The sequence below is a fragment of the Carassius carassius genome, chromosome 7 (assembly GCF_963082965.1).
Source record: "Carassius carassius chromosome 7, fCarCar2.1, whole genome shotgun sequence".
In the NCBI taxonomy this organism is placed as follows: domain Eukaryota; kingdom Metazoa; phylum Chordata; class Actinopteri; order Cypriniformes; family Cyprinidae; genus Carassius; species Carassius carassius.
Genome location: NC_081761.1, coordinates 13,714,724 through 13,737,807, shown reverse-complemented (window position 1 = coordinate 13,737,807; position 23,084 = coordinate 13,714,724). Strand labels below are relative to the sequence as shown.

The window sequence follows — 23,084 nt, the reverse complement described above, 5'->3', positions numbered from 1 at the left end:
ATATAAAAATAAATGCTAATTCATAATATAAACAACAACTTTAATCGTATATAAATAAAATATTCTAAAATAAACTGCTCTTCATGAAATAGAAATCTAGATTAATTAATTACTCAATCTGACCTGTCTTAACTGAGCTTAAAATTAGTTGAATTATTTGATTTCATATCAGTGCGTGTGCCCTAAAGAGTGTGCTAACACATGACCCCAAGCATTACTCTCACTTATACACCATTGAGGAGCTAAGTGTAATGAGGTGAACGTGTTTATCCCTTCCTCTGCTTGTCTTTGTGTGTTTTCTTGGGTCAACGAAGGCAGTGATGTTTCTCTTCATTACAAATCTGACGGAATCGGAAGGCGGCTGCATCGTGACAGCTCACTTTCCAATTACCTCCTTCAGTTTTAACAAATTTTGCTTTCCACTGATGCCGCTTGCAGTCGGACGCTTGTTCATTAGGGGACTTCATATTCCAGAGATGTGGGTTTCCATCATACACACACAGAGACACAGAGCTAATGGGCATGTACAGTAGATGGCGGCGTGTGATGTCTCCGATGGGAAAAATTATTCGCTGTGTTGTTTTGTTAACGGACGAGTGGTTCCAGTGGTTGAAGAACAAATGAAGAGCTTGATTCTCATGCCGAAATGTCTTTTCAGCCTGAGGAAACTATTGGCAAATACGCCAGCAGTGCAGGACAATAACATGCTGTTTGTACATTTAAAAACCAGCTGTTAGTGCAAGATTTTTTAAATGTTACAAACAATGTCTGACATCTTTATTGCTTATTTGACTAAAGGATATGAAGTCTTTTTCTAGGGCAAGAATTAACAGACAAAGATGGTTAGAGATTTTAAGAGGATTAAAATGTCCATATAACGAAGAAATACATTTCTGTCAAAACCCCCAAAAATATTAAAACTAAGCTTTCTGTAGTTCCAGGATGGCTACTAAGAGAATGAAAAAAGCCCACTTTAGCATACTAAAAAAAAGAGTTATTCTATATACTTAAGTGCAAATCAAATGTAATTTTTTCAGACACTTAATTGCTTGTTAATTGCAATTAAATGACAATGTGTTATCGTTTATGCTTGTTAAATTGGTTAATGCAATTACCTAAACTTCAAAGTACAAGAGCATCTTTATATATATATATATATATATATATATATATATATATATATATATATATATATATGCTCTTGTTTTTGTGACATATCAGGACACAACTCTGTATAATGACATGGGTATGACACAGGTATTACAAGGAGAGGGTGACTTATAAGGACATAACCCATGTCCCCATTTTTCAAAACACTTATAAATCATACAGAATGAGTTGAGTTTTTGAGAAAGTAAGAATGCACAAAGTTTCCTGTGAGGGTTAGGTTTAGGTGTAGGGTTGGTGAAGGGCCATATATAGTTTGTACAGAATAAAAACCATTACGCCTATGGGATGTCCCCACTTTTCACAAAAACAAACGTGTGTGTGTGTGTGTGTGTGTGTGTGTGTGTGGTAACTTTAAATGTATTCAAAAATTCTAATGAAGTACTTGACATGTACCTATAACCAACACATCACAATAAATGTACTTTTTGACAAAGGATTATTGAAACATTTTAAATCTACTTTAAAGTTTTAATTTGGCAAAATAAATTATTAGTGTTAGAAACAGTCAAGAAATTGCACTTTAAGAAAACTTAAGCTGCATTTTATTTATTCACATTATATTATCTGCAAATTTTCTTTTAAAAATACTACTTTTACAATTGAAATGATCAGCACTTATTCTAAATGGTAGATATACAATAATTTGTTTAGGAATAATATAAGAGTAATAACTAGGAGAGCTTGTCAGACCTTGTGCTGTTCCTGACTGTGTGTACCAGTATTAAGAAAGTATTATTTTTTTACCAGTATTATTATTTTTTTTTTTTACAAGATCCCTGATCATTTCAGTCCAACCTTAAGTATCTCCACCTAAAAATGATTGTGTGAAAAATGATAGAATGATTGATTCTAGACATAAAATTATGCAAAATATAAATTTGTGGTACTCTCCCATTCATTGCTCTTCAAGTTAGCGCAACTATGTTGACTTCCATTGCTGAGGAACCTGGAAATGTTAAGGGCCATGATAAAAGGGCCATATAAAAATAAATAAATAAAATAAAAATCGCATTAGCAATTGCCTTTCACACTGGTGCATAGAAACTTCTGCTACCTGGAATGGAGTGTGAAGCGCTGGATATATTGCACACAGGAATGTTTCTGAATTTTTGAAAGAAATACCAGTTGTCATATCAGTTGTAACAACATTAGGGTAATGCTGACTTTCTTTATTAGGTTTAAGAGTTTGTGCACCACATTTTGTGAAACATTTTGTTGAAGGATGGGGCAGAAACAACTACTGTACCCAACAGGAAACTCACAGCTGAGTTGGCTGTTCCGTTTAATTCCAAGGGTCAGAAAAAATTGTGTAAATTTTGTTTAGCATTACAGAAGGGGGAAAAAAAATCATGAATAATGTATGATATGACCATGAAATTTGATGCCCATGAAACTTCCAACAAGTTTTAACAAGTCTTTTTACTTTGTATAAAAATGCACAAAGTATTTATGAAAAGAGAAGTGATCAATGTAAACGTGGTGTGTGTGTGTGTGTGTCAGTGTATCATAAAGATTTATTACATTGAAACTGCTCATTATCATGTAGACTGGACTTACTCAGTCAAGCAGAGAATTAAAATCCCTAATTGTGCTGTCATCCTCTCTTTCTCCTCTCTCTCCCTCCTTGTATCTGACCCCCTCTAACTCTCGTTCTCACCCTCTCTTCCTGTCCGTTTCTCCTCTTTTCTGTGTCTGATCACTTCGTCTGGACTGTCTATCTTTAATTTCACCTTCCACATTCATCTCCTCCATCTCTTGGTCTCTTTTCCATTCCTCTCATTTTTCTCTATCTATTCGCCTCTTCTTTATTATCTATATATTTCTCTCTATACATTAAATGACTTTCTGTCTTACTTTCTGTCCCTTTCCCATTTTCCTTCAGCAGCCATTTTCACTCTTTCATTATCTGTCTAGTCTTCACTCTCCATCTGTCCTTCTTGTATAGTTTCCAGGTTTTTATCTCACTCTAGCTTGATATATTTATTTAGTGCCTACACTCAAGTTTTCACACCACACACAAATAAAATGTTTCTAAATTTATTGGAACTATGTAACAATGCTGTTCACTGTTACCTTACCATATACAGTATATATTGATTTAACAGGACAATACATGTAATTTTACTGCAAAAAAAAAAAGATATATATATACAGTACAGACCAAAAGTTTGGACACACCTTCTCATTCAAAGAGTTTTCTTTATTTTCATGACTATGAAAATTGTAGATTCACACTGAAGGCATCAAAACTATGAATTAACACATGTGGAATTATATATGGAATTATATACATAACAAAAAAGTGTGAAACAACTGAAAATATGTCATATTCTAGGTTCTTCAAAGTAGCCACCTTTTGCTTTGATTACTGCTTTGCACACTCTTGGCATTCTCTTGATGAGCTTCAAGAGGTAGTCACCTGAAATGGTCTTCCAACAGTCTTGAAGGAGTTCCCAGAGATGCTTAGCACTTGTTGGCCCTTTTGCCTTCTGTCTGCGGTCCAGCTCACCCCTAAACCATCTCGATTGGGTTCAGGTCCGGTGACTGTGGAGGCCAGGTCATCTGGCGCAGCACCCCATCACTCTCCTTCTTGGTCAAATAGCCCTTGATGCCTTCAGTGTGACTCTACAATTTTCATAGTCATGAAAATAAAGAAAACTCTTTGAATGAGAAGGTGTGTCCAAACTTTTGGTCTGTATTGTATATATAAAATTAATAAATATAGAAAATGTATAGTATATTTATCCATTCTTAAATATTATTCTGATATTTACATTATCTTAGTAAAAAATTGTCTATTATATAGGCTAATATTTAGTAAAATAGCTAATCTCAAGTAGTACTTGATTTCACTTCAAAATATTACTATAGCCTATAATATGTATGAAGTTTCAGATTGTAAAATTGATAGACAACAAAAAAGCAATCCAATAACTGTCCTTGCTCTTTCAAGCCTTTAAATGGGGTAAACTGGTGTTTGTTGTGAACACTTCAGAAGACACTTCCGTTATAAAACGTCCCTCACACGGGGGTGGGGGGGTGGCTGAGATAGATAACAAAACAAAAACGTTGGTCACAAATTAGAAGCACAAAATTTGGATTTGTAAAGAAAAACGTAGGAGGATTTAGAAATAAGCCAAGAAGTTTTCCTTTGCTAAAGTAGGGAAACTTTGGCGCACGCGATGCATTGGTCTTCCATCTTCTGCCTGCACATGTTCCGCGTCCAACAGTCAACAGAAGTGAAAAAAAAGTGTTTCTTGCGTTTGAAATCTGGATATTTATCTTACAAAAACACATGGATTCACTACAGTGGCCCTTTATTCTCCCCCTACAACCCAACCCCACCGGAGCCATGTGAGGGACGTTTTATAACAGAAGTGTGCACTTTATTTCATGTCTTCTGAACTGTTAACAACAAACACCCGCTTACCCATTGAAAGGCTTGGAAGAGCAAGGACAATTTTTAATACAACTTTGATTGGATTATTCTGAAAGAAGAAGGTCTCATACACCTAGGATGCTTCGAGATTGAGTAGAAGATGGACAAATTTTCATTCTCAGGTGAACTAACCCTTTAACAACTACCTTACTAACTATTAATAAGCAGCAAATTGGGAGTTTAAGACTTGACCATATAATAAAGTGTGACCACATATTTTTTTAACCATTCACAGTTTTTTTTTTTACCATAAATTTAGCAGTTAAATTAAAGGTTTTTGTTGTTTTGTTTTAACTTACAAGTCGGGAATCATTTTGATTGTTTTAAAAAATAAGGTATCTTTTAATCCACTCCAACTGTTTCTTTCTGTCTGTCTCTCTCTCTCTCTCTCTCTCTCTCACACACACACACACACACACATTCTGTCTTCCTGTTCTTTCCTTGACAGTAACATTACAGCTTAAACCGACAAGGTTAAAGTCCTAAGACCTTTTTCAGGGATGTGTAAATGTGTGTGTGCCTTTGAGCTACAGAACACTACTCACACACACTTACACAGTCTCCACTTGTAAGCAGGAAACAAACACTCCAAAACAACAAAAGCCCAGAGGAAATTGAGAACCATCAAGGAAAAATCCTCTATTCACTGCTGTACAAAAAGATCCCAGTGGCTATTTCAGGTGTTCGACACGTGTAAGAGTGTGTGTGTGTGTGTGTGTGTGTGTGTGTGTGTGTGTGTGTGTCTGCAACTTGCCAAATATGATGATCTCCTTGCAATCCCCACAAAAGGGTATTAAATATTTTCATGCATTATTCCCTGAATTACATAACTGGCTTAATTGTGTCATTAAGCAAATGTTGCATGAAAACTGTCTCTATATTTATGGAGAGGGATCCCAAAGAGTGATTTTGACGGTCCTTGGCATCAAGAGGTTTGAAAACCCTGCAGTAGTAAATGTAGTACGGTATTTTGCGGAAACTGTGGTGGCTGTAGTACTTTGTTGTATGAGACATGTCTGTCAGTGCATGTGTGTGTAAATGAATTCAGACTAGCAGTCTAGTGCGGTGTAGGACACACTAAAGAAACCCTGCTTTGAAAGTAAGTATAGACTTAAATAATATGGCTCTCGCCTGCATATAGCTTACTTGTGTTTGGGATTCTTTCTCTCTCGCTGTCACTCTCTCTTACTCTTGCTCAGTCTCCCCCAGCCCTCTCTCTCTCTCTTTTCTTTCTCTCTCTGTCTCTAATTGGGTCTAGGATGAGTTTCTTTCGACAGGTCCATTCATCATGGACGAGACCAGAAGGACAAACCCTCTGGGAGAAACGGAGAGAGAGAGCGAGGAGGGGGGTCAGACAGCTGGATGAGAGGGTCTTTTGCCTGTCAGCTAACTTCTCTCTTCTTTTTTAACCCCTTTCTGTTTTCCAACTCGTCATGTGTGTCAGTTTTACAGGCATAGGAAAAGACGAGGAAATTGTACAGCTCACTGGAGCATTAGTTAGATGATTAGATCAACACAATCTGTTTTAACCCTTTAATGTGCACACAAATGCTCACATACCTGAACAAAACTTACTCTGACTTGCCTTTTTAGAAATAAGAAAGCTGAGGGTTATGAGAGGAAGGTGAAGGTTGTGTGTGTGAATGCATGATGACAGTAAGCACTCAAAATGCTACTCATGTGAGTAATGTCATATTTAACCACAGTGCACACTGGAAGATGCTCTGTGTCCACGGATGTCCCTTTAGCAAATGACTGATGTTTGAATCAATCTACATTTTCCATGTCTTAGAGACACGTGGACACTGTGGAGGTCTTCTGAGACTGTTGTCTGTCTGTTTTGTGCATGCGTTTTGCATCATGTGACTCACTCTTCCACAGACTACAAGTTTAGTTTAGTCTAACAGTCAGCATATACAGTCAATAAGTCCAACTTTGGAAAGATATTGAATTTTGGTTGAAAATCAGGGTTGACATCAACACCCAACATTGGATAAATGTTGAATTTTTGGGGGAATGAAAATCAGATTTACATCAAAACCTAATGTTTGCTTTATGTCAGCCTCCAACATTGGACAGACGTTAAAATTTGGTTACTTAAAACCAATGAACTATGTAGCAATGTCAGCTGTCTGTAGTATTCTACATCAGTAGTATTCTATTCTGCATTAAACATTGGAAATTGACTGATTTTTTTATCACCTAACATCAAACCCTATATGCAGTTTTGCCAGTCAGGCTTTTCCTTTCTCTTGAATGCACATGCATGTTAGACAAGGTACCACCATGAAAAATATAATTTGTTGATGCTGTTGTTATCAGATTTTATTACCGATGTGAAATATATTACTTTTAAAATTGTAAATATTTGATTATTTTCTCATTTATGTAGTAAGGATCTTATTTTTTCTGCAAGTCTTTTCAGAAAGACAAGCTACTAAACATATAGATCCTCATATACATATATATATTTATCAATTATACTTCTTATGCAGATATTACCTATATTTCCATGACTGGAAATAATTGAATGGGGGCATTACCAACATCGTCACCGAGTGTATTGACATGCCTAAAATAATTTAAATTCTTTTTCCTTAAAATCATTTATTGTAATTGCTTCTTTGTTCATTCCAGCCCTCTACATGAAATGTTGACAGAATTAAAATTTTTGGGTGAACCTTCTTCTTTAAAACTAATGTCAAAACAGGCTTCCATAACCAACAGTGTATTCAAGTTGCAAACCCACAGCCTTAACATTGCAAATACGCTACAGGAACACCATCATTTGCCCTCAGCCCTTTTTAATTTACCAGAGGATTTCTTTATCTTAAAATTGCAGAAAAGGAAAGACCTTTACCAACTAACTTCTTGAACAATATAAAAAAGTTTTTAATAAGAGCTAGTACTTTTCTAAACTAATTACTGTGGGGAGTTCACTTTCCTGAGAACGACTGTTCACCTCTTAGCCTCCCCTAAGGCCCACCCACGACTGTCAGCGTGTGTGAATGTGAACGAAAAAGAGACTACAACTCCTAGTAATCAAGTGTCTCCGATTCTTTAAGTATGTGTGTGGGTCTGTGTTTGCTTGTGTATAACGGGGAGAGAACATGTGCGTCCTCATGTAAGCGTGTGTGTACGTCTATGTGTGTGCTTGCAAGTGTCTTCACCTGCACGTCAGCTCTATGCTCCTCTGTCTTAATAAGAATCTTGCAATTACCTTACCAGCAATGCACCCTCCATTTCCACTCACACACACGCAGAAGTAGCTGCTCTGTGAGTGACGTTAATTTGCATGGCTTCTTGGCCCTTTAATGGCTATCTATCCCACTTGCGCTCTTCTCGCAGAGCAAGAGCAAATAAAATAGACAGGAAAAATAAAAATGTCATGATTATTTATTTAATCAGGCTTGAAGGAGCTAGTCTAATAAAGGGAAAGAAAAATTTGTCCAACACAGATGATTCATTTTAGTCTGTAGACTAAAGTTCAGTTCTAAATTATATTTATCTTTATATTGGTGTATGCTCTCAATTATAGCTCCCTGTGTCTTATTAAGTCTCATGTGGGGTGGATGTAATTAACAAATGTGGACATAGCATCCATATAGTTTTCCCCTCTATATTTACTAAAGCATGCCGAGCACTTTAAATGCATGTCATTGGAGGAACTGTGATATAATTATTAACAGCACAATGCAATTTTTTAACCGGTCCTGAAAAAGCTGCCTACTGAGAAGATAAGTTTATAGAAGCATTATACAACTGTTCCAAATGTCGAAATTGGGTGGCGGAGCTTCATTCCAAAAGTGCTTATAAGCAGTGCAACATCACTAGCATTTTTTACTGTTTGTGCAACTGACTGTCAGTTGAGACGCATCCTGCAGTTTATATTGTACAAACAAGTGGATAATTGAATCGTTTATGTAACCTTTTCTTTTAAAACACTGATTTATTCATTAACAAAGCATCACTACTGTGGTGTAATCCATCCAAAAAGTCTTTTATTTTTGTTGACAGAGCATGTAACAAGCTAAAAATGTAATGATCAATATTAATTTATTGCTTAAAAAGTAAATGAAGAAATCATGAAAGTAATCCATATGAATGGTGTGCTTGTTTAAATGATTGCTTTAAATGCTGAACAGATTTTATATACGTATAAATATTAATCACTGCACATAAAGCTAATCAATTATGGTAAACAGAATTGTAATAACGAAACACTATAACACAAATTTCTTGCATTCCAGGTTTTTTTTTCTTTTCCTGTAATTGATGAGCTCAGTTGTTCAAAGGAATCATGTCTTTATGAGTATTTTCTGATATTATATTTTAAGTAATCCCTGAGCGAATAACTGTTCAGAAAAGGTTTGTTGGCTTGGTTTGGAGAAACAATTTGGGTGTTATGTATAAGGTTTTGTGGGATACAACTGCATATTTAGGCAAGTAATTTCCAGATGATAATGAGCTTTTGAGAGTGCTGCTAGGAGAGAGTGATCCAGTGCATCCAAAGTCAAAAATGTACACACCTGAGGAACTCCTCTGCTTTGAAGTGCTCATTCATCATGTTATCTGGCTGAGACTCAAGCTCTGCAGAAATCACAATTTGCCACTGTGCTTCTAATCTGGGAATGCACCCAAGTGCCGAAATATCGCAGGTGCCAACCTGGCAAACTAGGTATTTGGGCAGTGACCCAAGACTGTGTTACTGAATGTGTGTGTGAGACATGGTACACTGGCACATGACCAAATCCCAGCTGGTGCTGAGTGTGTATCCAGCTGGGCTGAAGCTGTTTTTCATGTGTGTGAGGGGTGTTGTTGTTGTATTGCAGCTTGTGGTCCATTATCACCCCCTGTTAAGACCTCCTGTGGACCATGCCACCAGCCAAAAATAAAGCTCTGGTAAGCTCCATTCTCACAAAGTAGGGAAGTGGATTAATTCAGTCAGTTGTTGCCTTTGAAAGCGTTTCTTTAATTAGGTTTATGAGACCTGTATCCAATCCAGTTCCATACCCTGGATGTTTGTAGTGATACAACTTATTTGCTTCTTATAAGCAAGAAGACACAAAACACATGCAAATAACATTTATATTAAAATATGTCATATATAAATAAACATCAGTCAAGTGTGTATTATTATTGTATGCTACAATGTTAAAAGGAATGTAAATTTGTCAAAAGCTCAACTTAAAATTTAGTTATGTCATACTTCAAAGCGCATTCATGACAGTACCACGACGCATGCATGTGTTTTCCAGACTGACACAGAAGAGAAGAAATTGTTGAATAAAGTCGTTATTTTAGTTTTCTTTGAGCACAAAAATATTCTCTTATTAAGGTGAAATCACTGATGTTAGACTTTTTTAACTATGCCCTTACTACCTTTCTGGACCTGGGAACATTTCAGTTACATTGCTGTCTATTGAGGGTCAGAGAGCTCCCGGATTTCATCAAAAATAATTTTTGTTCAAATAATAATTAATAATAATTGCATGTGTGAAATGCCAATATAAACTGGGTAAAAGACCCATGTGATGAAAGTGAAGCTTTTTGATCAATACTAATACAACCTGTGAACTTAAAAAATTACTTTTATTCTGATGAACCAATAAAATTATGGCCAATATTTACAAATAATTACTTCTTAGTTTCACATTACAACATACGTGAATTGATAATACACAAACAACATTCACTCATATGCACATACACAGAGTAGCCTATGACCCTGTACCAGGGATTAGGAGGAATGCCAGACAATTGAATAACCCTGAACAACAGTGAAACAAACAAACAAAAATCATCATCATAACAATAATAATATAACAATAACAATTTAATTCCATTAGAAAATCAATATCAAATCGCATTTATTTCCAGCTTGTGGACAGATTTGAATAAAATGAAGAAATAAGTCATGAAGAACCAAAAAGATTGAAATCAAGTGGCATGATATCTTTGGCAAATTTTGTTCTGCAGTAAATACATTCAAATATTAAGACAACGCACGACACGCAGAGAAAAACACCAAGATTTTTTTTTTTTTACTACTAGAAAATTCAATAAAAAACATACACATTTCTTAAAGAAGCAGTTCATCCATTTACTCGTTGCAAACATCTGTTGCCTTCATCTTTCTGTCATGTTGGTTATTTCATAATTTGAATATTTTTGCAATGATCACCAGAAAATACTTTTAAACCAAGCATCTCTAACTTTGGATGGATGCTACAGATATTTTATTGGTCTGACTTTTTCTTTTTCCTTTGAATTGAACTGATTGCTGTTATCAAATTTGTCAAAACGTCTCAAGCTTTCTTAAAATCTTTACTTCAAAAACTGAGTAAAAAATACTTATGAACCCCTTGGGAAAGAAACTATTAGCAAGTAATTACAGTTGGAGCTTCCGATTGTACACAGAAGGCCACAATAAGGTGATAACCAAGTCCTCTGTTTTTATTTTTGTATTTATTTTGTTTAAAGTCTGCTTTTTAAATTGGGAAACCTTTAATGTTGATCTGGACATACCGCTTTTAGAATCAATACATTACTTAATATATTCCTGTGTTAGAATTTTAAACCAAATTAGCTTTTTTGGAAAACGAAGTGAAGTCATATAGTATTTGGCTCTCATTTTATTTCGATGTGAACAGATGAAAAGATTGGGACGCTGAAATTAAATTGGGGGCTGTTCACTGAATGAATGTGTATCAGTTATGATGCTCAGCATTTGCTTTGGAAATATTTTAAATATGAAGTCATTACTAAACCATATTTAGACAGTAAATTGCTTTGTTTTAAGGTATAATTGAAAGCCGGGTATTTATTTTGCCACATTTTTCAGTGAATTAGAGAGTATGAGAAAAATAGTACTAATTAATTTAACTTTACGTTGGCTGTATGTCACATCACTTTTGTCTTCCAGTGATCTAAAGCAAGATTTTTTTTATGCATGCTGTTTACAACCTAAAATGCAGGTTGTTTTAAAAACTGAAATGTGCAAAGGAAAACATGGATGCATATATATAATTAACTGCTAATATTGTGAGATGCTTTTTAAACAATAGTTATAAAATTTGGTATATTTCCTATATATAAAAATAGGAAATATGCCAACTATAGTCTTCTTTGAAAAAAATGGGGAAATTAAACAAAGGTGATCAACAGCCAATTTGTAGAATTTCTAATCCTGATGGCATTGGAGGAAGGGGTTAGGAAGATCTGATCAGATTAAAGGTGCACCAGAAAGGCAAATGGAGTTAAATAGTGGTGGGGGTGGAAATAAGAAATTGAAATAAGAGGGAATGCGAAATGAGAAAGGGGTGTTCGATTTTGCTGGTGCAGCACGTTTTGATCATGTCAATGGAGAGGTGTGACATAATCACGACCTGACGAAGGACAAAAGGACTGTATGTGTATTTCATTTGTATCTCTCTACATTAATCCAACAGGAACACCCAGAACGTACATTTAGATATATATATGATATATATATATATATATATATATATATATATATATATATATGAAAAAATGACAAGACAATCCCTTTACAGTTAATCTAATATTCATTTTCAGTGCTTGAAGGAATAGTTCACCCAAAATCCACTCATAATGTTCCAAACCTATATGCATTTTTTCTTCTTTGAAACACAAAAGATCGTCATTTTGAAAAATGTATTGTCCCTGTTTTTATTGTCCATACAATCAAAGTCAGTGTGGTCCAGTGAAACCATTTGGAATGACATTTGGTTGAGTAAATGCTGAGGGTTCATATATTTGGGTGAACTTTCCCTTTAAGAGAATGGAATTACCATCAAGAGTTTATTGTTCCATCATGTCATATATATAAGTTGGGCCTCAGAATATGTGAATTTTGACTAAATCTTTTATTGAATCATTTTAAATCTGTTTTTAGATTTGTTTTATATCGTAAATGATAGATCAATGTTTTATAATGGATACTTGTTTCTACCTTGATGTTAAATATTAAATAGGTTCATATTAGTGGATATGAAATGGGTTTTAATTAGATTGTAAAATTAGCATGTAAAAAAATGCTGCTAAAATGATGGGTAGTGTAGTATCTGTTCGTTGATTGGTTGGTTTAAGCTGTGATCTCATTATGTCATGCAGACAATTTTGCAATTTAGTGACACATGGTCATTCTGGATGACTTGGTAGAAAAATAAAGGCACTGTCCTTGATTTCAGCTGGTGTACTTCAGGTTCATAATGCCTCTGACTAAAAGTTTAAAAGGTCAAAGTTCACCAGTAGTCATTAGTGGTGAAACGGCATCAAGGGTTTCTTTAGAGTTGCATAACATGCAACTTATGGTCTCTACAAACAAATGTAATCCTATTACTACTTTACAATCCAGAGCAACAACATAAAAACTATCAACTTCTATATATATATATATATTTATATATTCATAGGTTTGTCATTTTTTTCTTATTTCACATCAAATTTTGGTGCTTGTGTCTCACTACTAAAACTACAGTGTTCTGCTTTTTCGAAAGCTACTCAGCAATGCACAGCGTATTGAAAAAAAAGCAAGAAAATTAAGAACTGGAAACACTCATCACAGACAATAGCTAAATAAAGCACAATTTTTGTATGTTCTTGTCTACTAGAATCTAAAGTTAGATATCAATATATCAGTCAATAATGATATCAAAAGCTCTTGTCATTGTAAGTGACAGATGTACAGGATATCTCAGACAGACAAACAGGAAGGATGTACAGCATGATGTTGCTACATAGAGAGTTTGGTAAGGCCTCCACCTTGGTCTCATGCATTGTCTTGGCGCAGTATGGATGAAGGGAATAATCAAAAACAAATGCACTCAGAGAGAAATAGCGTGGACAAAAAAAGAAAGATTTGTCACTTTGTGCTTTTAAGAGTGTCTATTTGCATTACTGAAGAGAATCTTTGGGGAGGCTAAGGAAATGATTTGAAGGGACAGGCAGTATGACATCACTTCCTGTTAGGGGAAGTAGCATCGCTAATGGTTTTCCCCTTCTAAAATGGAGCAACTTCACAAAAGCTTGTCAGTGCTTTTTAATTGCAACTGATTTGTTTTTGGAATGAAACATCGGGGGTTTAAAAAGAGAACCAGCTACGTATTCAATGGCAACATCTTTAGCTAGCAGTAGCATTGTAGCATTTGTCCGCAGTAAACTTTTACACACAATTATATATATTACTCTCCATCATAAATAGCTATAAATCTTACTAATGTACAGTTGAATAAGGGTATCCAGTACGTACGTAAATAGTATTTATCTACATAGAGGAAGGAGAGGAGTCTTTAAAATACTGATGCTCTCATTCAATGCGACAGTGCTTAAACATTTAAATCCTGCTGCAATTTTCCAACATATTACACAATGACCGAATCACAAAACAGTCCCATTTGTCGTGTAATGCAGTTTATAAGGAGTCCATTATGTTTAAATGGCTCCTAGATTACAACAGAGGGCTCAAGTATTCTTGTGCTTATGCATCAGGGCTGATTTCCGCATCTTCCAGTATATTCTCAACTGTATTTATGCTACATTTTCAAGTGGACGCATCCCATGATCAATAGTGAAATGGGTCTGTCCTTCACGCTGGCTAATTTGAATGTAAATAATGTCAATATTCCGACCTGAGTTATCTGTCCAACTCTGTTAAATCTCCGTTCACTTGATACGTTAGGTTCTCTCCGAAACAATTCATGGTTTTTAACAGACAATAAGTCCGCCACAGATTATGACGCCACATTCACACATTGGATAAAATGACTCAAAAATGAACTCAAATCACGTAAATAGGTCATCTCAAGCTGCCACTAGTAGATTGTCTGGTATACCAACTCCCAACACCTGATCATCTCTAAGAACAGACTGCATAGAGATGCAAAGACGATAGGATAAGCAAGGCTTTAATGACAGAAGATAAATCAAAGCAATAACAGATTTCGTGTGAGCCGAGACCATAGGAATACAGGTGAATGGGTGTATACTTCGCACTAATCAACAGAAATGAGAAACATCAGTCGAAGCTACTGACTGGACCATTGATTGTAATCGGCAGGAAAACATTGTCACCTCTTCTTTCTTTCTTCTTTCTCCTTCCTGCTCCTCCTTCGTTTCTTTGCTTCTAAGTTAGACAGTCTTGCGTGGCTGCTATCAATCCGTTCTCGCTCCTTTTTTTTTGTTTGACTCACTCCTCCACCATTCCTCCTCTGCTCTGTCCAGCTGGTCAGTGGCGGTCATAGGCAGTGGCAGTAGCTGTGGCAGCTGTTCCCGCTCCCCGTGTGGCTGCGCTATAGTAGTATGGAGATCCTACAAGGGATATGAAAAAACAAATATGTCAGTCATCAGATTAAGAAGAACACTTAAATAGCTCAAATGGGAGGAGTTTTAAAGGCCGGAGCCCACGTGTCAGCAAACTTGGCCCCTCAGTGACCCTCTAAATTTAAATTAATCAAGGTTTAGAAAGTTAGTTTAAGTTACACATTTAAACACCACCTACACAGTTTAAAACAGAAGAAAAAAACTATCTTATGCCTCTAAGTCTCTTATGCTCAATAAATGCAGTTTTTATTTGATCACAAATACAATAAAACAGTAATAGCGTGAATTTATTATTATTATTATTAACATTATTATTTAAAATAACTCTTTTCTATTTTAATATATTTTAAAATATAATTTATTCCTGTGATGGCAGCAGCCAATAAAATCACATGATCCTTCAGATATCATTCTAAAATACTGATTTGATGGTAAAAAAAACAACAACAAACATTTATTATTATTGTTATTATAATGTGCTGCTACATTTTTCTCAAGATTCTTTGATGAATACGAGTTAATAAAAAACAGCATTTATTTGAAATACAAATATTTCGTAACATTTAGTGCTGGGCAATGATTAATCACGATTAATTGCATCCAAAATAAAAGTTTTTGTGTACATATTATATGTGTGTGTACTGTGTATATTTATTATGTTTATTTAAATACACTGACATGCATGTATTTATTTAAAATATATATATTGTTTATATATAAAATATATTTATATATAACATAAATTATACAAATATAAATATATACATGTAAATATTTTCTAAATATACTGTATGCATATTTCATTATATATCTATATAATAAATATACACAGTACACACATATATTATGGACACAAAAATCTCTATTTTGGATATGATTAATTGCGATCAATCATTGCCCTGCACTAGTTACATTATAAATGTATTTTTGAGGTCACTCTTGATAAAAAGCATTAATTTGTAAGCATAAAATTTGTAGTGTAAGCCATGTGAATCGTGTGTTATGTTTTAACATATGAACATATTTAGTATTTAAACCATGAACTTCTGTTTGAAGCACTGTATTTATTTTATAACTACCCCTGCACTCAAAATGGAACTGCTGTTAATCACATTAAGATAATTGCTAAATAAGAAGCAATTAATTCATTACCAAGAATAAATATGATCACAGGATGATGGATGTACAGCCAAGTGTACTTTTTATTTATCAAGTCCCCCACAATCATGTCACCCTTCCTCTTATCTGAAATGACACCACCATCATCAGCTCAGATTCTGCAGGGAAAAGACCATTTCTGCTCTATAAGACACATGATCCATCTTGATCAGTCTGTGTCGGCATTAAGTGCTGATGGACCCCTCAAAGATGAAATGTCTTTAGTATCATAGTTCGTTTTAGCAGGAAGTATTTTTCTTTATTACTCACAGACAGCGGGCGTGAGCGAGGGATATAACAGAATAGAGGGACAGCTGTGCTGCTTAGTCTTTGTTGCCGGAGTAAAAGAGTTTGAAATTGTGAGAAATGTGGTGGATGGGTGTGTTTGTCTTCACTTGAAATAAAGATTATGTGAGTGTGATTCAGTAGCTTTTGTGTTGCTTTAAAAACAGGGTTTGAAAGAGTGAAGTATATCAAGATGTCACTGTTTTTGATTGAAAAATCATTATTTGTGGATAATTCTGGCAATGTTCACTCAAAATCTAAGATGCATAAGCTCCGATCAATGAGATCTACTAGCATTAATTCCAAAAAGAAATATAAAACCTGTGCTAACTGAAAGATTTCATTTGACAAAAAGATTGAATCCAATATTTGATTATAATATAGCATAATAAAAATGTATAAGCAATTTTTACATCCCATGTATAACAATGTGGGAAAGAAATCCCCCCCAAAAATAACAAAAGTGCTAAATTGTTTGAGCAAATTTAGAAGTTATTTTTAATTTTTTTTTTACCTCAATACAAAAACATTAACTAGCATTTTCAGGAAATAAATACTGTCTCACAACTAAGACGAGAGCATTAAGGCAGAGAAATTTCAGTGGCACTTATAGCCTGGCCAGCCAGACTTACATCAAGATGTTTAGTCTGGAAACTCTCCATAGACGAGGCTTACTCCGAGGGGCCGGATAAACGGCTGTCTCTCAAAATCCCTCTGCACGCAATAGGATAGCGCTACAACCAATCAGAGCAACGTATCCAGTCGGCAAAACTCCAAACACATCTTCCTTTTTTAAAAATGACTTAAGTGCCGTTCTTTGCTCTTTTCTTAAAGAGAAACTTAACTCCAAGTCCTCCAGAGTCGCGGCCAAAGCCGATTCAAAAGATCGTTGTTCGACAGCTGCAGCCGCCATTCTTTGTTTTCAAGTGGCAGCCGTCGCAACTCTCTGTCGTCATATGTTAAGCCCGCCCCGCCTGCTCTATACACGACGTGATTGGCCTGACCCAATCTGGGTTTTTGCTGCTAGAAGGTGTATTGAGAGTTGCTAGACTGTACTCTAGGCTGCGAAATACATTTTGCTGCTGCTAGGGTGCGTCTAGATTTCTAGGCTATGGCACTTATGCTTTGACCTTCAATTTTTTGCAAACCAGTTATGTTTAACTAAATCAACTACAGTCAAAACTACAGTAACTACTACAGTAAATCTATCTACAGTGGAAATGTTTTAATCTACATAATAGTCGAGCCCTAATAGTGCACTTCACACAAACACTGTCAAACGTCTGTCAGATCAGGGTCTCTGTCTTGACAAACCAAGTAAAAAGCTCATGAAATCTCCAAGGAATGCCTTCTCCATTGGGAGCATTAAGGTCAGCTCTGTGGCTCGCTCTTACACACTATTTTTAAGCCAATGCCCCTTCACCTTGCTTTTGACTGGTGTGTCAGTCTGAGGTTTTGCTGATCAGGGCAGGTTCTTCTGAACCACTCATTCTGTGCTGTGCACCATACATACATACACATATGGCAAGCTAACCCGACAATGTTTCAAACATCAAACCACCCACACATCCCCCTCTGATAACATGGGTGTTATGTACCTGTAGGTTGTGGGGTTTGGCCAGGGAACAGACCTGATGAAGCTGCTCTCTCCGAGCCCAGTAAAGAACCGTACTCCTGCTGGAACACTGCAAAGTGCACACACATACAACAACTTAAATAAGTATGTTTATCATTCACAGTAAAATATAAATTAATCCTTTATAAAACATTCTAAATCAATGATGCACAGTGAATCTATTATTTACATTGTGTCTTCAATATAATGAGAGAATTTAATGTGAGCTTGCAGAACAAAAATGCAGCGTTTTACAGTGAAGGGAAGCTTGAACTGAAAAACTTCTGATTGGCCACTGCGTTCAAGAACTCAAACAATATGTCTGTGATTGGCTATATTGCTCAGTGCTTAAAAACACATTGTAAATAGAAACCTTTGAAGCTCTCCTGATCACAAACATGAAAACAATACGTACTGGAGGGTTTACCAAATCTGTTTTGCTAATATCCTATTTTTAAAGCCTTACTAAGGGTGCTTTTGCTTTCATTCAAGGGTGCTTAGCATCTTCTAGCACCCAAATAGATCCAGATCTGCTTTGGAATAATGTCACAGAGTACATTTATGAAGTTGTGTGAGCAACACGTGGATGCCACATATTTTATTGTGATTGTGCTTGCTACAATTATGAGCCTAATCTCACTATTTTGATCAAAGTATTGTGTGTACATTAGGTCAAGTTTAATTGCAATATTACCAAAATCGCATTATAACTGCATTATGAGGGTGTGAACACACTAAAAAATATATTTGCTCTGGATTCTTTGTTTAATACAAAAAGTTCTGCATTTATTTAAAAATAGATCTTTTGTAACATTATAAATGTCTTTAGAGTCACTTTTGTCTTTCAGTTACTTTCAATTACTAATTACTTTTTTTGGTACAGTAAATATAAGCTATACAAAAGCTTTGGGTGAGTAATTTCCCCCTTCACTGAAACCCTGAAATCGAATTTACATACACTGGTTCTTGCATGAGTCGTAACTAGTCATGGCACCAGTTCAAATTTGCAGAATGGAATATAAAATTTCAGATGAGGACAGACTTTTTTAATTGCATTAAAAGTTTAACTGTGAGATATTAAATTGTAACTGATACATATGAAGAGATATAAAGTTGCAGTTGGGACATAAATAGTTAGATTGTGAGATATAAAATCACAATCGGGAGTTAAAGTCACAATTATCGTTTTGTTTTTCATTTTGGTTGAATTGTTCCTTTTAAGGCACATTAACACATTATTATATTATATTATATTATATTTAACCTTTAAAAAGCAAGTATCATGTATTCCTGTCCATTTATTTGTTTTTTCCATTTATTTATTCAGCTCAAGCTCTTACCTAGTAGACTGGGGTTTGCAAATCTCCAGGATTCGTTGTAAGTTGAATACTGTGGATGGGAATAAGGACTGCCAGAGAAATCTCCTCCTGAAATTCAAGAAAAGACAATGAAAAATGTTGGATATGAATGTACTGTACAGTTAATCTAACTCTTCCATTTGAAAGTATATCCTATACTGCACATGTAGTGTGTATGGGCCTAAAAGGTCCAATTGGCGAGCTGGAAGTGTATATTTGTGACAGTTTTTCTCCTCCATTGCTTCAGTGTGGTTTTCCCTTATCTCCCTCTTTCTTTCTCTCCCTCTTTTCCCTCGTTCTCCCTTTCCCCGGGGAACACTTTCCCTTTGCTGGCTGTCACAAAATCAGAGGCCCCGGCTCTCTCTCTCTTTCCCTCCATCTCTCGCTCTGTCGGTTCTGCCTGGCTGGTTTTGTGCCCCCCTCCCCTGTGTGTCAGCCCCCCTGCTGAAAGAGAGAAAGCAACAGAATGGAGGAAAAGGAGAGGAGGAATAAGCGATACACTGTGGGATAAAGTGCAGGAAGAGGATCAAGGAGATATACTGAAAAAATAAAAATAAAAGCACTAATCAATTTTATATAAAAGTGAAAGTGAAGTCGATCATTTCTGAGAGTTGTAAATAAGCACTTGAAGCAGTTCAATCAATAAATATAATCTTTCTTTGTACTTTCATATCAATTTATATATATAAAAAAAATAACATACTCAAAGGAACTGTTTAAATCAAGCTGTTCAAAATGCATATATATATTTTTTTACTATGAGGTAGAAATTGGCTTCCATAAATGACCTTTAAAGCACATTATTCAAAGACAACTGAGAGAACATGTTTTCATAATTTTGTATTTTTATTACTAAAACTTTTATTACTAATTATTTTTATCTAACCACAACTGTAGTGAACTTAATTTGAAAACTTAATTTAAGAGAAATTGTGCATTGTATAATTGATTGTACTGATTGTTTGTACAGAGAATGAAGGAAAAAGTAAAATAAAATAAAAAGCAAGCAACAAATCTAATCACAAAACTGCACAGAATGAGAGTAATACTACACATGGTTTCCAGGTTTCTAGCAATAATTGGACTCTTCACACTAAAAGCACAATATGGAACAATAACAGCTATTCAAAGCATACAGTATGTGATATGAAATTTTTTGGCCAGTTTAATGCATTATTTATAAGGAAGGGACAGTATAGAAGTATGTGAGAAAAGCATCCAGTTTCCACAAAGATATTAAGCAGTACAACTGTTTTCAACAAGAAATACTTGAATAATGGAGACTGGGGTAATGGCAGCTGAAAAGTCTGCTTTGTCATCACAGGAATAAAATACATCTTAAATTTAATTGGAAAATTTTATTTTAAACTTTAATATAAAATTTGATATAAATTTAATATAAAATTTAAATATTTCTCAACATAACTGGTTTTACTGTATTTTTGATCAAATAAGAGTCTTTCAAAACATTAAAGTGAAATGAAATGTGTTTATGCGGTTTAAGGTTAAAAAAACACATTATTTTCAATATACTGTACAATATTGTTTCACCTCTATGCCCCAACTTCTGAGACGCATCGATTTTTACAAAGCTCATCGGTCTGAAAAGCGAGGTATGCTTTGCTTTCTGATTGGCCAGCTATCCAGTGCGTTGTGATTGGCCGAATACCTCAAGCTTGTGACGGAAATGCTATGCCCCTTAACATATTGTGTTGCCATGTTCGGCCGGAGTAACGAAGTCTAAAAATAAAACCAATTATAAAAGTGATATAAACATGATTTCTAATCGTGTCTTCTTTGGAAGGCGAAACAAAGTAGTTTTGCTTTCTCAACAAAACAGCATCACACCGTGGCCTTAAGTGAGCAGAGGCCGGAGTCCTAAAGCGAGCAGAGGCTGGCTTGAGTGAGCAGAGGCGGGCATTGGACTTGCGGCAACCACATGTAACAACCCTGGGCTGGACTCCGCTTCGTCCACGGTGAAAGCCTATCCGGCGATCCACAGTGCAAAGTTGATGTATTTCCTCAGCGACCAGCACAGATCAGCTCCAGTCATGACGAAGCAGATATCATCCTCTTTTGGAAGGCCGAACCAAGTAGTTTCACTTTCACAGTGAAACACACAGCGTCTATACGACATGGCGGCTGCGGCGGCAAAAACAATACTACAATGAGAATAGAAGGTACGTTTTCTTTCTTTGCGTGAACATCTGGGTGGCGTTAAGCAAATCTTCCTACATAGTGATGTAGAGATGTTGGAGCTTGTTAGAACAAGCTATTTTAGGGGGGTGTGGACGAGTCTTAACTTTTATAAAGGATATATTTGGATTTGAGACTTTGGTCTTTGCGACTTTACCAAGAGCTTGTAACACTCCAAACAGAAAGGAAAAATTTAAATCGCATCATATGACCCCTTTAACATTTTATTTTATGTCATTTTACATTATTTCATATATAATATATAATGGATATAAAAAAATGCATGCATACTGTATATTATATAAAATAATATGGAGACATTAATACAATATGATTCATTAAATGTTTGCTGTCAGAGTAAAGCTTTTTTTAAACAGAATTTTATAAATTCCTATGTATCATCATAAATAAAGACAATTGAAAAAAGGGCAGTAGTTGAAGGTAAATTAAGTAGGATGCTCCTACCCTTAACCTTCAGAATGCTTTTAGATGGGATCGTTGGCATGGTTACCTCCCCTCCGTCAACCCTGCGCTACATCGACTACCGCATGTGAGGTTGTTTTGGGAAGATGCTGGTCAAAGTGCGGGGGATGACTTATGGATGGAGAATAAAAGAGGGATGGGGTCTCCCCAGCGAGAGAGATGGGTTGCAAGGTCATAAATGCTTGTCAGAAGTGGGGGAAACATGGGGGATTCAGTTGGAGGGAAATACGAGACAAGGTTACGGATATTGCTCTGAAGAGAGGGGACCCGACAAGACCCTTTGAGTCACGGTGGCAACAGGGAGAGCATCGACAGAGACACCAGCGTGACAGACTGGAGACACGACAAGAGACATGTTGTTGTTGTTGTTTTGCTTGGGTTTGTTTGGCTGTGTTCAGGGAGTTGATACAAGGGTTGGTGAACAGTCCTTCATCCCACAGTTCTTGCTTTTTTATACCACTCTATTTGTCTTGTCACATTAGAGTTTCCACTTGTATCCACTTGTGTTACCTTGCACTTGATACTGAAGCTAAGCAAGCAAATGCCTCCTTCAAGTTTTGCTTTTTTCATCATAGTTATAAATTTGCTAGTTGGTAAGCCACATTTAACAAGAATAGTAGTTGATTAAAGTAAGGAAAGTCCGTAAAAATAAAGCAAAGTGTAGTGTTAATATAAAGCAATTTTTCGTATTGATTTTTCATAGGTGTTTTCCGCATATTTTAAATCACATTTTAAAAGTGTTGTATTTCAGGGTTAAAAGAAATGTCTGTAAACTTTAGCATAATATCCTTGCAGAAAATTACCAGTACATTTTTCTATGCCTCACACAAGTTGTGAAAAAAACAAGATGAATAAACATGCAATATGAAATACAATCCATGTACTTTCTTTTCTGAGGTAAATATATCTGTTGCACAAGTTCCACATTCATCTGTCAACTTTTTTGGTCCAGAGATATAACTTATTAAATAATTTTAAAAATGTTGCATTTAAGATTTAAACCATCATATAGCATCCAATACTGCATAATATATAT

The 23,084-nt window shown here is 35.5% G+C and overlaps 1 protein-coding gene across 3 annotated transcripts in view; it reads right to left on the bottom strand.

Annotated features, from left to right (window-relative positions):
* Nucleotides 1-14,517: 14,517 nt before the first annotated feature.
* Nucleotides 14,518-23,084, bottom strand: part of pax5 (paired box 5) — a 54,802-nt gene continuing 46,235 nt past the window's right edge. For all 3 annotated transcript variants that reach the window (XM_059553938.1, XM_059553940.1, XM_059553939.1), the window contains exons 9-11: nucleotides 19,352-19,438; nucleotides 17,995-18,081; nucleotides 14,518-14,941 (exon numbers count right to left, since the gene is read on the bottom strand). In XM_059553938.1, coding sequence (XP_059409921.1) covers nucleotides 14,859-14,941; nucleotides 17,995-18,081; nucleotides 19,352-19,438 — 257 coding nt within the window. In that variant the 3' untranslated portion in view covers nucleotides 14,518-14,858. The remainder of the gene's footprint in view (nucleotides 14,942-17,994; nucleotides 18,082-19,351; nucleotides 19,439-23,084) is intronic.